This window comes from Pristis pectinata, chromosome 7 (genome assembly GCF_009764475.1).
Source record: "Pristis pectinata isolate sPriPec2 chromosome 7, sPriPec2.1.pri, whole genome shotgun sequence".
NCBI classification, from domain to species: Eukaryota; Metazoa; Chordata; class Chondrichthyes; order Rhinopristiformes; family Pristidae; genus Pristis; species Pristis pectinata.
In genome coordinates this window covers 54,094,388-54,112,600 of record NC_067411.1, presented here as the reverse complement: position 1 = coordinate 54,112,600, position 18,213 = coordinate 54,094,388, and the positions used below count along the sequence as shown (strand labels likewise).

General features: G+C 43.2%; 1 protein-coding gene across 1 annotated transcript in view; it reads right to left on the bottom strand.

Moving 5' to 3' along the window:
- The window catches only part of LOC127572589 (paladin-like), a 126,065-nt gene that overhangs the window by 92,133 nt on the left and 15,719 nt on the right, over positions 1 to 18,213 (bottom strand). Inside the window, exons 3-5 of the mRNA XM_052020008.1 lie at positions 16,662 to 16,841; positions 10,169 to 10,333; positions 1,449 to 1,609 (exon numbers count right to left, since the gene is read on the bottom strand). Of these exons, the coding sequence (XP_051875968.1) occupies positions 1,449 to 1,609; positions 10,169 to 10,333; positions 16,662 to 16,841 (506 nt within the window). The remainder of the gene's footprint in view (positions 1 to 1,448; positions 1,610 to 10,168; positions 10,334 to 16,661; positions 16,842 to 18,213) is intronic.

Genomic DNA, 18,213 nt, shown 5'->3' with positions numbered 1-18,213 from the left:
ATTAAACAACACACCATACGTCTCAAGCCTACCTATTAGTAATTCACATTTGTTTGCTAAAAAGCAGTCTCACAGCAACACACACTAAAGAGCCAGCAATGATAACCTGCAATTATATTGTGCCTTCAACCCAGGCATTTTACTGGAGTCAAACTTTGGCACCATGCCAAAGTTTATGAGATGTTAGGATAGGTGACCAGCATAGTAAAGTGTAGATTTTCGGGAGTATCTCAAAGCAGAAGCGAGAGGTGGAGAGGCTTAGTGAAATCTAGAGCTTAGCATCCAGGCAGCCAAGCTGGCACTGCAGAGATTAAAATTGGCAATGCACAAGAGGAACAAGAGAAGTACAATAATCTTAATGGTGTGTAATGGTGGAGATTATAATGGTGGAGATTATAGAAACAGGGAGGTGGTGGGGGTGGTACAAGAATTCAAAATTTAAAACTGAGTCATTGCCTCTTCAAAAGTCAGTGTGGCTCAATAGATGTTTTAATTGGACAGCATGAATTAAGATACAAGTAACAGAGATTTGAGTAAGTTTGTTTAGGGAAGATGGAAGCCATTATTGAATAAGTAAAAGCCACAGGTTAACAAAAAATGGATGACGGTGTCAGCAACTGCTGACATAGGGGTAAAGTAGGGTGACGTTTAATGGTGAAAGTGCACAGAGTGAATATGTGGTAGAAACTCAGCTCAAGTACAAAAGACACAAGGATGCAAATAGTCAGGATCAGGCTCACTGACCAGGAAATGGCTGGAGTCAATGGCTGGGAACAGAGGTTCTAGATTTGGGATGGGAGAGATTAGGACCCAAAGACAGTGGGTTTGACCTTCCCAGTCAGAGGAATTTTCTGCTTAACCATGACTTGAGGCTAAGCAAATCAGAGAAAGAAGAGAGGTTGAGAAAGGCGGTGGTCAGATAGAGCTGGGTTCCATTGTGTGCATGTAGAACTGATGTGTTTTCAAATGAAAGGGCAGTTTCTGGATGAGAATTAACTGGGAACCAAAGATTTGAGCATTGGGGTACAAGAGGTAGAAAGCAAAATCAATACAGATGGTCACTGCTGATGCCTGAATTTATAAGAATGGAGCCAGGTCAGTGTGTCCCCACCCACCTAGAAGATGAAGGAGGATGTTGTGGTCATCAGTTTCAAAGCCAGCAGACAGGTTTGGGTGGGGGAGCTTACCACAACTACTTTGATAAAGGACGTTTCACTGAAGTGGATACCTGATTGGCCAATTGAAACACAGTTGTGGGAAACAGAGGCATAAATTCAAATGGCAAAAGAATATTCAAGGACTTTAGAGAGGAAAGAGAGGTTGGAGAAGGGGTAGAAATTTGCAAGGACAAAGTAGTCGAGTGGACTTTTTGATGATTGAGTGGAATCCAAACCACTGTTTTAAAAGTTCATATTAATAGAAGTAAAAATTCATACTAATTAAAGTACCTGAAGTATGGCATTGTAAACACATGGCCTCTATAGACCTCTTCTGAGATACGAACATCTTCCACATTCTCAATTGTCTTTGGGAGAGCTTCAGCAACAAATTGCTCTGTGCCATGATAAACATAGTAAATTTTGTTGCTCAGAACAGCAAAATCCAGCAGCTAAATATAACAGAAAAGAAAACAATTATTGGTACTAGAATGGATCTTCTCAGCCTTCAGATTCGTTTTGGTACAAGGTATTTTCTTTATTGGTATAACAGGATCAAACCGTAAATTACACCCCCATTTACATACCTTAGGGCAGAGAAGTGTGATTTAATACAGAAATTCAGAATTATGAGGGGATTGGTATTGGTTTATTATTGTCACTTGTACCGAGGTACAGTGAAAAAACTCGGATTGGTTAGATCTGGCTACTTCGGACAGACACTTTTCATTTCATTGGTTGCTTTGCTGGGCATTTCTTCGGCAACAGAAGCTTATTTTCAAGTTAGTTGTCACTGCAGTTTGAGGAAGGCCCCTGTTTTACCGGGTGAATCATTGCATTAATTCCGGATGCTACCAGAGTGCAGTATTAACCTTAAGTGTCAGGCATGAAAGTTGTCTCACAGGTAGAGTTTTTAATTTGTCCAATGACTCTGTTTCTATTATCTTCTAACCTGAGCCTGTTAGAGAAATTGAAACTTAGAAGATCATACCTGGATGCCATCAGTTTCAGGGAAATGGTTTTGATTTGGTGCAGCAGCCACGTGGATCTCCAAAATCCTTCTTGTACTCTTGCGTCCAATTACTTTTTCAATTTAAGCAAGATGCTCTGTCGTCTCGCTGAAAGTTCAGGAAGTCGCTCTTTCCAAGAGGCTAATATCATTTACCAACAGAAACTTCCATCCATCTATACATTGGTGGCACTTTGTGTGCTATGGTATGTGACACTGTGGTATGATCTTTGTTTATTTTAAGCATTAGGTTGGTAGGGGTGATTGGTGAACATGTGCAGTGCTTTGGTCCTTTGATAGCAGTAAAGAGAACTTCTCTAGAATATATGACCCATATAAGTGAGGTCAGATCTTAGTACGTCCATTTAGCAAACATAGTGCTACCTCAATTATATCAACCAGGTAATCATCCTTGCTGCTTGCCTCTGTTATTTTGTCCTTCACAAGTTCAGTGAGCTCATAATTTATTGCAGTTTTGGTGCACCCCTGTCCTAACCTGCACAAAATTGTTGTGACACTGAATTTATCTGCATCCTGGCACACATTCTAGATTTGCTTCAACTGAATGAAACAGGTCATCTTGGATCATACATGTATATTTCTGATCTCAATATTTCTTCCTTATCATGCATATCTGGTCAATATTCTGCAAACCATGGGAGTAAATCAAAGTGTGAGCAATAGATTCTTATGGTATCTTTCTGCAGCAGCATTAACAATATTTCAGTTTAGAACTTGGGCTTCTATTTAGTATACATATATCAAATTTATTTGTCACTGTTGTCACAAGCAAATAATCAGCTGGAGGTTAAATCTAACTTCTTGACATTCAAAACAGTTTCTGGGAATCCAGTTTAACTGAACATTTCTCACATGCATCAAGCACAATATCCTCATCCACTGAATTGAGAGATATTGTCCACTATCATCAATATGCATCAATTCCCAAACTCTCATCAAGCATGCATGATCTTAGTAGTTATAATTATACTTGAGAAAGATCCCCTATGAGTAAGTCAGCTTCTCAAGGAATGAAAAATGAGCTGCTGGAGAAACTCAGTGGGTCAGGTAGCATCTGTAGTGATTTCCCTCAACATTTGGGTTGAACTCCTCATATGGACTGTAGATTCCAGCATCTGCCATCTCTTATGTCTCCAGCTTCTCAAGGATACTTTGATGCAATCTACCACTTTATCAGTACCATCTCCCAGATTCATGCATTGTTAGGGTTTTTAGTGTAAGGGTTAGATCTTGATAAGTTTTTTCTAACTAGTCGAGTGGGGGCTGGACTGCGCAGGCGCGGCGCGGCAGCTTAAAAAGCAACAGCCTATAGAGCGGGCAGCGTCGGAGTGGGCAGCGGAGTGATGGCAGCAGAGTGTTCTGGGCTTTGCTCAAGGGGCATCGCGTAAAGGGGCAAGGAGGGTAAGTACCTGGTAAGTAGGGTAAAGGCAAGGTTTACCTGTTGTTCATTATAGATTTGTAGGTGGGAGACTAACTAGGGGAAGAAGAAAGGTAGTCAGATGAGGACATGGTGTGTGCTGCAGCTGTTTGATGTGGGAACTCATGACCTTGCTGTGGTCCAAGATGGCCACATCTGCAGTAAGTGCTTGAGGCTGGATGAACTTCGCTCAGAGTTGATGAGCTGGAGTCGCAGCTACAAACACTGCGCAGCATAAGGGAGGGAGAGAGTTATGTAGACACGGTCCATCAGGTGACAGTCACCCCCCTTAGAGCAGGTACATCTGAGGTTCAGGATGCAGATAGAATGGTGGACTGTCAGGGGAAGGAAGAGGGAAAGAGAAGTCGGCGAGGCAGGACAGAGAGCCCCGGAGGCTGTTCACCTCACTACAAGTTTTTTGCCTTGGAAGCTGTTGAGGGGGATGACCTGCAGGGGCCTAGCTGCAGTAACCAGGTCTCTGGCACTGGGACTGGTACTGCTGCTCAGAAAGGAAGGGTGGGAAAGAGACATGCGGTAGTGATAGGAGACTCAATAGTCAGGGAAACAGATAGGAGGTTCTGTGGCAGTGAGCATGAATCCAGGATGGTATGTTGCCTCCCAGGTGCCAGGGTCCGGGATGTCACTGATCGGGTCCACAGAATTCTTGCACGGGAGGGAGAGCAGCCAGAAGTTGTGGTCCATGTTGGCACCAATGACATAGGTAGGAAGGGCGATGAGTCCTGAAGAGTGAGTTCAGGGAGCTAGGCAGAAGACTGAGGAGCAGGACCTCAGGGTAGCAATCTCGAATTGCTGCCAGTGCCACGCGATAGTGAAAGGCAGGAAGAGGAGGAGGTGGCAGATAAATGCGTGGCTTGAGAAGTTGGTGCAGAGGGAGAGGTTTTAAGATTTCTGAATCATTGGGATCTCTTCTCGGGAAGGTGGGGACCTGTACAGAGAGGACGGGTTACACCCAACCAGAAGGGGGCCAATATCCTTGTGGCAAGATTTGCTAGGGTGGTTCGGGAGGGTTAAACTATTTGTGAGGGGAAGGGAACAAGAGGAGTAGGTCAGAGGAAGAAGGGGAGGGGAAAAGTTAGATCAAACAGGTAGAGGAGGCTTTGGGGAAGGAGAAGCAGAATACAGGCTGTAAAAGTAGTAAGGTAGATGGACTGAAGTGTGTTTACTTAATGCAATAAGCCATCAGGAATAAGGGGGGATGAACTGAGGGGGCTTGGATAAGGTATGGGGGACTATGATATCGTGGCTATTACTGAGACGTGGCTGACGTCAGGAGAGGAGTGGATATTGATATTCCTGGTTTTCAGTGTTTTAGGAGGGATAGGGAAGGGGGGAGAAAGGAAGAGGGGTGGCATACTGGTCAGGGACACTGTTACGGCTGTAAAAAAGATGGATGTTGTAGAAGGATCATCTCTAGAGTCCGTATGGGTGGAATTAAGGACAAGAAAGGAGCAGTTACTCTACTAGGGAGTATTCTATAGACACTCCCGGTAGCAGTAGAGATATAAAAGGAGCAGATTGGCGGGCAGTGTTTGGAGAGAAGCAAAAATACAGGGTTGTTATAATGGGAGACTTCAACTTCCCAAATATAGACTGGAACCTGCTTCGTGCCAAGGTTTAGATGGGACGGAATTTGTTAAAATGTGTCCAGGAGGGATTCCTGATGCAGTATTGTTGACAGGCCGACTAGAGGGAATGCCATGTTAGATCTAGTTTTAGGAAAATGAACCGGAACAGGTGAAGGATCTATTGGTGGGTGAGCATTTGGGGGACAGTGACCATTGCTCCATAACCTTTAAAATTGTCATGGACAGGGACAGGTGCAGAGAGGACAAGAGGATTGTTAATTGGGGAAGGGCGAACTATGAGGCTATAAGGAGAGAACTTGGGAGTGTAAATTGGGATGTCCTTTTTGAAGGGAAATGTACCATGGAGATGTGGTCGATGTTCAGGGATCTTATGCAGGATGTTAGGGATAAATATGTCCCGGTGAGGCAGAGAAGGAATGGCAGGGTGAAGGAACCGTGGGTGACGAGAGAGGTGGAACGACTTGTTAGGGAGAAGAAGGTAGCGTACATGAGATATAAGCAGCAAGGTTCAGACAGGGCCCGTGAGGAATATAGGGTAGCGAGGAAGGAACTTAAGGAAGGGCTGAGGAGAGCTAGAAGGGGACACGAAAAGGCGTTGGCTAGTAGGGTTAAGGAAAATCCCAAGGCCTTTTTCAAGTAACGTGAAGGGTAGGAGGATGGCTAGGGTAAAGTAGGTCCGATTAAGGACAAAGGGTGGGAGAATTTGCCTGGAGGCGGCGGAAGTGGGAGAAGTTCTCAATGAGTACGTCTCTTCAGTATTCACCAGGGAGAGGGTCTTGATGACGTGGAAGGGAGTGCTGGTAGGGGTAATGTTCTCGAGGTTGTAGATATCAAGAGAGAGGATGTGTTGAAGTTGTTAAATAATATTAAGACAGATATATCTCAGGGGGCCTGACGGATTTGTCCCAGGCTGCTTCGAGAGGCTAGGGAGGAGGTTGTTGAACTTGCTGGTAAGGATCTTTGAGTCCTCATTGTCCACGGGGATGGTGCCAGGAGGAGTTGGAGGGTTGCGAATGGTGTCCCCTTGTTCAAAAAAGGTAATAGGGATAGGGCAGGGAATTATAGACGGTGAGTCTCACGTCTGTGTGGGTAAGCTGTTAGAAAGGATTCTAAGGGATAGGAATTTATGAACACCTAGAGAATCATGGACTGATTAGGGACAGCCAGCATGGCTTTGTGAGGGAAGATCTTGCCTCACAAGCCTGATAGAGTTCTTTGAGGAGGTGACCAGGAGGATTGATGAGGGCAGTGCAGTGGATGTGGTTTACATGGATTTTAGTAAGGCATTTGATAAGGTTCCTCATGGTAGGCTTCTTCAGAAGGTCAGAGGCCAAGGGATCCAAGGAAGCTTGGCTGTGTGGATTAGGAATTGGCTTGCATGTAGAAAGCAGAGGGTTGTGGTGGAAGGAGTGCCTCGGATTGGAAGGCAGTGACTAGTGGTGTCCCGCAGGGATCGTTTCTGGGACCTCTACTTTTTGTGATATTTATAGATGACTTAGATGAGGGGGTGGAGGGCTGGGTTAGTAAGGTTGCGGACGACACTAAGATAGGCGGTGTTGTGGATAGTGTGGAGGGCTGTCGGAGCTTACAGAGGGATATTGATAGGATGCAGAGCTGGGCTGACAAGTGGCAGATGGCGTTCAATCCAGGAGAAGTGTGAGGTGGTACACTTGGAAGGACAAACTCCAGGGCAGAGTACTGGGTAAATGGCAAGATACTTGGCAGTGTGGAGGAGCAGAGGGATCTGGGGGTTCATATTCACAGTTCATTGAAAGTTGCCTCACAGGTGGAAAGAGCAGTTAAGAAGGCCAATGGGGATGTTGGCTTTCATAAATCGCAGAGATTGAGTTTAAGAGCCGCGAGGTGATGATGCAGCTTTACAAAACCTCTAGTTAGGCCACACTTAGAGTATTGTGTTCAGTTCTGGTCGCCTCATTATAGGAAAGGATGTGGAGGCGTTGGAGAGGGTGCAGAGGAGATTTACCAGGATGCTGCCTAGATTAGAGAGTATTGAATATGAGGAGAGGCTTAAGGTGCTAGGGCTTTATTCACTGGAAAGGAGGAGGATGAGAGGAGACATGATAGAGGTATATAAAATATTGAGAGGAATAGATAGACAGTCAGCGCCTCCTTCCCAGGGCACCAATGCTCAAGACGAGAGGGCAAGGCTTTAAGGTTACGGGTAGGAGGTTCAGGGGAGATGTCAGGGGGAGGTTTTTCACCCAGAGAGTGGTTGGTGCATGGAATGCACTGCCTGGGGTGGTGGTGGAGGCAGATACATTGGACAGGTTCAAGAGCTTGTTGGATAGGCATATGGAGGAGTGTGGGATGGGGGGATATGCAGGAGGAAGGAGTTAGGTAGTGTGAGGGTGGTTTGATGGACAGCACAACATGGTGGGCCGAAGGGCCTGTTTTTGTGCTGTATGGTTCTATGGAAGGAAATGCACTAGTTCAGTGGAAGAAATGCAATGTCCTGTCTTAGGTGCTTTTTTCCCCAATCTCTGAAAAGGGAGATGTCACAGGCTAACTTTAGGAGATTGTTGTGATAATCTTTCAGGATTGACTATTAAAACTTGTAATTTCCTGTTTGCCATCTTGTTTTGATATGTAATACAGGCCAAATATCCATCCCGATAATCATGCCAACTCACTGATTCACTCAAATATAGGGCAACTATCCAGATTACTTCTGTTGATTCCTCTTTCAGTTACATTGTGGAAAGAAGTCTTCCACATCTAGCATGTTCTTAGATAACCAAGTGTTATTCTCATAGCTTGATTTTCCTCAGCGTTGGAGCTGGCTGCCGCCTCTGGTGCTCTGGAGCCAGACTTTGACTCTTTGATGTTACCTCGACTCTCAGCTCCCTTAATTGCCCGCCTTACCCTGGCTCTGAATCATCACCTGAACTTTCCCCTTACCAGTGATGGTCAAAGCATGAAAGGAAGACCTCCTCATTTTCCTGAAGACAATATTTCAGTTAAGATGCATTTGGTAATACATTATCTGACTCAGTGATGGATATTTCATAAAACGTGCAGTTGTTTCAGATGTGTACTGTGCACATGATATCATCAAATCTGTGGGGATTGGGGTGGGGCTAAGCATTCAGTGAGTGCATATGTAACAATGTTATATTAATCCTTGCATTAGGTGCCTCTGCACAGCCAATAATCTCTTGTCTCATGACCAGGTTCAATATTGCTGTCTGGTGCACAGATGTATGTCTTAATCAACAATCAGCTCACTATGCCCACTTCAAAGTGGAAGAAGCCAAGATCTATTGAGGCCTTTAGAGCATACTGTAAGTGAACCATAGAACCATAGGACCATAGAACCATACAGCACAAAACAGACCTTTCGGCCCACCATGTTGTGCCGTCCATCAAACCACCCTCACACTACCTAACCCCTTCCTCCTGCATATCCCCCCATCCCACACTCCTCCATATGCCTATCCAACAAGCTCTTGAACCTGTCCAATGTATCTGCCTCCACCACCACCCCAGGCAGTGCATTCCATGCACCAACCACTCCCTGGGTGAAAAACCTCCCCCTGACATCTCCCCTGAACCTCCCACCCATAACCTTAAAGCCATGCCCTCTCGTCTTGAGCATTGGTGCCCTGGGAAGGAGGCGCTGACTGTCTACTCTATCTATTCCTCTCAATATTTTATATACCTCTATCATGTCTCCTCTCATCCTCCTCCTTTCCAGTGAATAAAGCCCTAGCACCTTAAGCCTCTCCTCATATTCAATACTCTCTGATCCAGGCAGCATCCTGGTAAATCTCCTCTGCACCCTCTCCAACACCTCCACATCCTTCCTATAATGAGGCGACCAGAACTGAACACAGTACTCTAAGTGTGGCCTAACTAGAGTTTTGTAAAGCTGCATCATCACCTCGCAGCTCTTAAACTCAATCCTGCGACTTATGAAAGCCAACATCCCATTGGCCTTCTTAACTGCTCTTTCCACCTGTGAGGCAACTTTCAATGAACTGTGAATATGAACCCCCAAATCCCTCTGCTCCTCCACACTGCCAAGTACCTTGCCATTCACCCAGTACTCTGCCCTGGAGTTTGTCCTTCCAAAGTGTACCACCTCACACTTCTCTGGATTGAACTCCATCTGCCACCTGTCAGCCCAGCTCTGCATCCTATCAATATCCCTCTGTAAGCTCCGACAGCCCTCCACACTATCCACAGCACCGCCTATCAAAAGTGCACATCCTTTTGAGAGGAATCTTGTAGCAAATCAGATTGGTAGGTTGCTGGTATGTGCTTGCTGAGCTGCTCTGAAAATTACCCTTATGGTTTATATTAGGGTTTGTTGGACAGCTCCCTGTCCACCATCTGATCACTGGGCAGAAAAAAATATAGACACACGTTCAAATCTCACCAAACCATTTGGAGAATTGTAGTAAATAATTTTGAGGATTAAAATGGTGGCAGTAAAAATGATCACAAATCCATGCCAAAAATCCAACTGATCTGTTATTGTCAGTTAGGAAAGGAAACAAAGTGCCCTTCCCCATCCTGTCCTATTTATGACTGCACTCCTATATGGTAGACTCTTACATGCTCTCTGAAATGACCCAGCAGACCATTCAATTGTACAAATAGCTATAAAATATCACTGCTGTACTTCAAGAAGACCAACCAACAACAAAGCAATTAGGCATGAGCAATGAAGGTTGGTCAAACAAAAATGTCCCTATTCCAGTGATCACCAGAGTTTAAATCAAGTCAACTTTCAGAGGCTTTTTTCCGTTGCAGACGTCTCTGTAGAGGAATAGATTTTTAATGCACCTCCCCAAACATTGCTGACAGCGTGGACTGGTTTGTTTTGTTTATTTGCACCCCTATACAAGGGGCAATGGACAAGTAAATAAATGAACTGGCCAGTCTGTCCAAGAGATACTATGCATTATTTGTAAAACTCTGGAAATTCACATACCTCCTTTTTAATGATTAATTCCAGGTTTTCCACCTGATCTCTTGAAGTCAGATTGTAGAGATTTTCCTGAAGGTCATTGCGGTCACGTGGGGTGTAAGGAATAAAATCGTCATCCTGATGGAGAAAAATGACAGGCTCCTCTCGCACATTGAAATAAATGATTTCCTAGTGAATTGAGGTTGTGGAAAAGCACGTTTTAGACAAATGGTTAGACTTCAAAAATAAAACAATGCATGAAAATCAAAAAACTGGAGACGCTGGAAATCTGAAATAAAAAACAGAAAATGCAGGTCAGGCAGCATCTGTGGAAAGTGAAGCAGTTACCAGTTAATAATTATTCTATATATTTTCAAATATTATAGAGCTTTGTTTCAAATTTATCCTACATAAAGAATTATAAATGCTAGTGTGTGGGCTTTTAACCAAATAATTTTGCATTTCACTTTCAGCATGTTAAAGTTTGCATTTTATCCAGTGAAGTGGGCAAAACAAATAGTTTCATAGAGAATCATACAACACAGAAACAAGCCCTTCCACCCCATGAGTCCATGACGACCATCAAGCACCCATTTTTATACTAATCCTACACTAATCCCATTTTACTCTTCCCACATTTCCATCACCTCTTCCCAGTTTCTGCCACTCACTTACACATTCATGGCAATTTACAGTGGCGAATTAATCTACTAAACTGCAGGTCTTTGGGCTGTGGGAGGAACCCAAAGCACAAGGAAACCAATGTGGTCACTGGAAGAATGTACAAATTCCACACAGACAGCACTGGAAGTCAGGATCAAACCCAGGTCACTGGAGCCGTGCCATGGTGCTGCCCACATTTAAAATAATACAGCATCAAGTGAGGCCATCCAGCCCATCATGCCAATACCAGTGCTTCAAAAGAGTTACTAAATTAGTCTTTTAATCCCCAGCCCTTTCTCTGTAGCCCTGCACTTTGTTTTACCATTTCAAGTTATATCCTATGCCCATTTCCAAATTAAGGAGTCATAGTGTTATTATCAGATCTTCTACCACCACTCTTTCAAGAAGTATATTCCAGATCAGTCCAATTTACAAACATTAGAATTAGGAGCAGGAGTAAGCCACTTGGCCTCTTGAGTCTGCTAATGAGATCATGGCTAATGTTGTTATATTAAAATACCTCTCCATCTCTCCTCAACTCTTTTACCAATTACCTTATAATCTCATCCATCGGTTAACAGCTAGTTTATAGCTAATGACATTACACTCATTGACTAGCACAAAGAGTAAATTCTCACTATTACCAATAAGTAGTGACTCTCACAAGAGACGTTCTAAGCTCTATTGTGGGAAGAAATCAATAGGGGGAAAAGGTTCAAGGATCTGCTTGAAGCTTATTTTAAAAAATGCAGCATCTCCACTGATTCTGGGGAATCACGAACCCATGTCCACTCCAGGTGCATACAGGATGATATTGCATCGGCAGCATACAGACGCCCTGCATTAGTGCAGCGCATCACAAACTATCTGCTCAACTCCCCATCAACCACTACCAGCCCCATCTGTGGTTTATCCTCAGGCATGCAACATTGCATTATTTTGGGGGGCTTTGTCACATTTTAAGACCTTTCAGAGGTAGTTGACAGCAAACTGATGACAGGTCCATCAATTGTTAGTTAAAGGGATTACATTGATATGTTGTAAATTGGCTACCTTTGTGAATCTAATATTCACTCCATCAATCAAATACAACCTTCAGCATGATTGGACTCCTTGAAAATCGTGGGTGGGTACAGCTCAGAAATTGGAAGGGGATAAACATGAGTGTTGAGAAGGAAGAGCAGCAACAAATGTATTTATACTTATGAGGAGATCCTAGCATTTGTTAATCAAGAAGTAACCATTCAAGGAGAGAAAGATTCAAGGAGGAGTGACCAGAAACTTGGTCAGGAAAGTAAGTTTTAAGGAAGATCTTAAAGGAAGCAGGGGAGATTTGATAGGAACTTCTAGTGCATTGCTTTTACACCATGTCATTGAATCCAGAGGAGACCTGTAGTTCCAGTGAAGTTTAAAGAGAAATGGAAGGGCAAGATCATGAAGGGATTTAAACACTTCAGGGCACATGAGTTATGCTAACAGTTCCACAATATCCAAGAAGCTATGTTCTGTGTTCTAAATGTGACTCCACATCCAGAAGAAGTTATGATCATAATTGTTTAATATTAATTCTCCAGTATGACCCTGAGCAACTGTTTGTCATAAATGGGCTTAGAGATAAAAGAACTTTCAACAAACGTTTTAAATAAGTTTTTGTCAAAGAATTGCCACCTTCCAAATACCTGGACTAAGTTCTCAGCTAATTCCTTGGTAGCTGTGAGCAAAAACTAATCAACAGGGGCTTAATTAAGGCCATGCAATGTTAAGAACTGAGCAGAGATCATGCTGCTTGTCTCCTGACAGAATACTGTAAGATGCTTTGATTCTTGACACGATATCAATGTACTGTAAAACATTGATTGTAAGATCTGTCTCCACCAGTGATGATTGATACAAAGAGTAAAGTGCAGCAATTAGCATTTAGATAGAGCTAATAATATAAACATAGAAACATAGAAAAAAAACTACAGCACAATTCAGGCCCTTCGGCCCACAAAGCTGTGCCGAACATGTCCCTACTCTAGAAATTACTAGGCTTACCCATAGCCCTGTATTTTACTCAGCTCCGTGTACCTATCCAACAGTCCCTTAAAAGACCCTATCGTATCTGCCTCCACCACCCTTGCTGGCAGCCCATTCCACGCACTCACCACTCTCTGAGTAAAAAGCTTACCCTTGACATCTCCCCTATACCTACTCCCCAGCACCTTAAACCTATGTTCTCTTGTGGCCGCCATTTCATTCCTGGGGAAAAGCCTCTGACTATCTACCCGATCAATACCTCTCATCATTTTATATACCTCTATCAGGTCCCCCCTCATCCTCTGTCGCTCCAAGGAGAAAAGGCCAAGTGCCCTCAACCTACTTTCATAAGGCATGCTCTGCATTCCAGGCAGCATCCTAGTAAATCTCCTCTGCACCCTTTCTATGGCTTCCACATCCTTCCTGAAGTGAGGTGACCAGAACTGAACACAGTACGCCAAATGGGGTCTGACCAGGGACCTATATAGCTGCAACAATACCTCTCGGATCCTAAATTCAATTCCACGATTGATGAAGGACAATACACCATATGCCTTCTTAACCACAGAGTCAACCTGCGCAGCCGCTTTGAGTGTCCTATGGACTCGGACCCCAAGATCCCTCTGATCCTCCACACTGCCAAGAGTCCTACCATTAAGACTATATTCTGCCATCATATTTGACCTACCAAAATGAACCACTTCACACTTATCCGGGTTGAACTGCATCTGCCACTTCTCAGCCCAACTTTGCATCCTATCTATGTCCCTCTGTAACCTCTGACAGCCCTCCAAACTATCCACAACACCCCCAACCTTTGTGTCATCCGCAAACTTACTAACCCACCCTTCCACTTCTTCATCCAGGTTGTTTATGAAAATCACAAAGAGTAAGGGTCCCAGTACAGATCCCTGAGGTACATCACTGGTCACTGACCTCCACTCAGAATATGACCCTTCAACAACCACTCTTTGCCTTCTGTGGGCCAGCCAGTTCTGGATCCACACTGCAATGCCCCCTTGGATCACATGTCTCCTCACCTTCTCCATAAGCCTTGCATGGGGTACCTTATCAAATGCCTTGCTGAAATCCATATACACTACATCTACTGCTCTCCCTTCATCGATGTGTTTAGTCACATCCTCAAAAAATTCAATCAGGCTCATAAGGCAGGACCTGCCCTTGACAAAGCCATGCTGACTATTCCTAATCATATTATACCTTTCCAAATGTTCATAAATCCTGCCTCTCAGGATCTTTTCCATTAGCTTACCAACCACTGAGGTGAGACTCACCAGTCTATAATTCCCTGGGCTATCCCTACTCCCCTTCTTGAATAAGAGAACAATATCCGCAACCCTCCAACCTTCTGGAACCTCTCCCATCTCCATCGACAATGCAAAGATCATTGTCAGAGGCTCTGCGATCTCTCCAATCAAGCCGCAATCAATGTAGAAGAGCATCACAATGTACAATCAGAAACATTATCAGACATAGAGTCAAAGAGGAATACAGCATGGATACAGGCCCTTCGGCCCAATGAGTCCATACTGACCACTGTGTCCACCCAGCTAGTCCCAATTTCCTGTGTTTGGCTTGTATGCCTCCAAGCCCCACCCCTCCACGTACCTAATCCAAATGTTTCTTAGATGATACTATTACATCTACCTCAAATTCCTTTCAAGTCTTTCCCCTCTCGACCTAAACCTATGCCTCCTAGTTTTGGACTCCCTGACCCTGGGGAAATGACTGTTACATCCACTTTATCAATGCCTCTCATAATTCTATAAGGTTGCCCCCCATTCTCCGACATTTCAAGGAATAAAGACCTAGACTGGCCAACCTCTCCCTATATCTCAGGTCCTCTAGTCCTGGCAACATCCTCATAAATCTTCTCTGCACTCTTTCCAGTTTAACCACATCTTTTCTATAGTAGGGTTATCAAAACAGCACACAGTACTCCAAGTGCAGCCTCATCAATGACTTATTCAACTGCAACATAATGTCCCAACTCCAAAATTCATTGCCTTGACTGATGAAGGCCAGCACACTAAATGCGTTTTTCACAACCCTGTCTACCTGTGACGCCATTTTCAATGAACTATGTACTTGTATTCCTAGATCCCTGTGTTCCATTACACTCCTTAGTGCCCTACCATTTATAGTATAAGTGCTACTCTGGTTTGACTTTCCAAAATGCATCAGCCTCACACTTATCTGTATTGAAATCAACTTGCCACTCCTAAACTCACTTCCCTAACTGATTAAGATCCCCCTGTAATTTACGATAACCTTCTTCAAATCAATAATGCCTCCTAATTTTCTATCATCCGCAAACTTGCTGATCAAGCCTTGTGCATTCAAATCCAAATCATTTATATAAATAATGAATAACAAGGATCCCATCACTGACCCCTGCGGCAAACCACTAGTTACTGGTATCCATTCTGAGAAACAACCTACTCTCTCCCTCTTTTACTCTTAATATAGCTATAGAACCTTGGGATTTTCCTTAACCTTACCTGCCAGATCCACCTCATACCCTCTTTTTTGCCCTCCTGATTTCCCTCTTAAATGTATTCTTAATCTTTTTCTTCTAAATCCCTTTGAGTCATCAAGAGATTCACTTGTCCCCAACCTCCTAAACCCAATGTATGCTTCCTTTTTCTTGAAGAAAGCCTCAATACCTCCCATCAGCCAGTGTTCCCTAAACTTGCCAGGTTTACCTTTCACCCTAACAGGAACATGCTGCCTCTGCACACTTGATATCACACTCTTAAAAGCCTCCTACTTGCCATTAATTCCTTTCCATTCAAAGTCTCACCCAATCGACCTCTACTAGATCCTGCCTAATTCCCCCAAACTTGCTCCAGTTTAAGACCCAAACCCGTGGACCTGTTCTATCCTTTTCCATCACTATCGTAAAACTAATAGAATTATGGTCACTAGATCAATCTACACAAAGAGATATAAGGACAAGTGATTAAAAGCTTTGCCAAAGCAGCTAATTTTAAGGAGTTAGGGAGAGGAAGAAGCCTTGGAATTTCAAAGCTTAGGACCTAGATAGCTGAAGACATGGTTGCCAGTGGTAAACTCACATACTAAAATTCAAGGCTGCAATGAAATTCAATGTGTGAGCTTAAGGAATTCTAAAACATTCCAGGAGTGAAATATTTGACAGGTTGAGAGAGACACATGAGCCTATCTGCTCAATTACGCAAGTGCATTTTCCATTTTCCTTTGTCGTACTGCGTTCATGAATTTTCACTGGCCATCTGGTCAAAGCTATCAAAAATTTTGCAGCATGCTTTCATTTCCCTAATTTTTGGTCCAGTTTTTGGTCTCTTACCAGAACCTGGCCCTATGGAGGATCTGGAAAAGCTGGTTCAACTTCAGCTAGTAAAGGTCAACTGTTTAAATTTCAAAGAATAGCACATAAAGTTAAATGGCTGAAACTTGAGGTAAATATTGTTTTTGCTCTTCTAAAGGCTTTTTAGAATATCTTCAGCTTTTACCAGGCCTTGATTCAATGGAGAGATGTACCAGGTAAATATAAAGCAAGATAACATGCATGTATTGAGACGAGTAATGGAATCTCTGAAGAAGAAAGGGATAATGCCCAGACTTCAGTGATGGCTGGCCTATTGCTACATGAGACAGATGTGATGAGGCAGTCAGCACTGCTAATCATCTGCTAGAAGGTCTCCCACTGTGGACCTGTAACAGCCATGCACTTCCAAAAGCTGTCAATACATCAACCTCCTCAACATTTGTGATTCTGTTCCTTTCTGTCTAATGGAAAGGAATATTAGTCAGCACTAAACATATTTCTCACCTGATTTCCTTCCTCCTTTAGTTTTTGTAATACCATGTGGAAGCCATTCATTGTTGCTTGCCCCATGCCAAATACCGGATAGCCGAGTTGAATCTGTCGAAAATTTGGTGCTCCATAATTTTTCAGAGTAAGAAGGACATCCACTTTGTCACTGAGATCATTAACCATAAAGTATTTCCCCTGAAAGGATGTAGAATGAAATATTGTATCAGTAGATACATATGGAACTGTTCACTAATAAATTAATGTCTTTAACATGAAAGGAATGTTTTAATTAAATTAAATTAAATTTTATTTACAGCATGGTAATAGGCCCTTTCAGCCCAACCAGTCCGCACCGCCCATTTTAAACCCCAAATTAACCTACCCGTATGTCTTTAGAATGTGGGAGGAAACCGGAGCACCTGGAGGAAACCCACGTAGACACGGGAGAACGTACAAACTCCTTACAGACAGCAACGGGAATCGAGCCCTGATCGCTGGCGCTGTAATAGCGTCGTGCTAACCGTTACGCTACCATGCCACCCCTCCTTTATAATTTTATCTCCTTTATAATTATAGGAAAAATGAAACGTTGGGTTTAGTTCATGAATTTCCAATTTTAGATTCAATTAGCTCAATGGGAGATAAAATGTATGATTTATTTATGGACTTTTGCATGAGTCTGAACACCAGTAATAGTAGTCCCTCCATAAATCCCATGTTGTGATTCCCTGCAGCAGGTAAAATAACTCTTAAAAAACTGGCTCCAGGATTCTGCCACCTGGAAACCAGAGTTGGCTTCACTGTGTCTATTCAGGAGCTGATACAGAAGTGCTAATTTGTCATAATTTAAAACAAACTGGTGTTTACTTTAAATATCTGGCCCAATAGCTGAAATCAAATGTGGGATGGAAAAGAACTGCAGCATAAGGTCACACCCAATGGATATCACAATGTCAGAAGTTAAGAACAAGAAATGTGTTGAGGGTCAGTTAATTACAATGTGGAGAAAAATGTCCAGATTTTGTCCAGCACACTGAATATTGTTATTCTCTTTAATCATGATGTATTTGTCATTTTGGGGAAGGCTACTTTTGGTAACACTTCAGCCAGCCAGAACGGAAATGATTGAGTAATCTCCCAGTCAAACAACCTTGGTGATTACACTGTTTTAAATCATTTGGATTGACTTTATTGCTTTTATTGGAAGAACTTGCTATATTTTGTTTTGTCTTGTTTTTAAATAAATCATTTACTGAGTAAATGAACCTTGTTTGGTGTACTGAGGATCACCCCGCCTCCAATATATGGGCTGGAACAGCATAAGCAAGAAGTAATTAGCCAGATATTGTTTTACTAACATTAAGGGCTACAGGAAAATATTGCTACTTGATGAATGATGGTGTAATAATTTTTTAATTTAATTTTAAATTTTTATTTACAGCATGGTAACAGGCCCTTCCGGCCCAACGAGTCCGCGCCGGCCATTTTAAACCCAAATTAACCTACCCGTACGTCTTTGCAATGTGGGAGGAAACTGGAGCACCCAGAGGAAACCCACGCAGACACG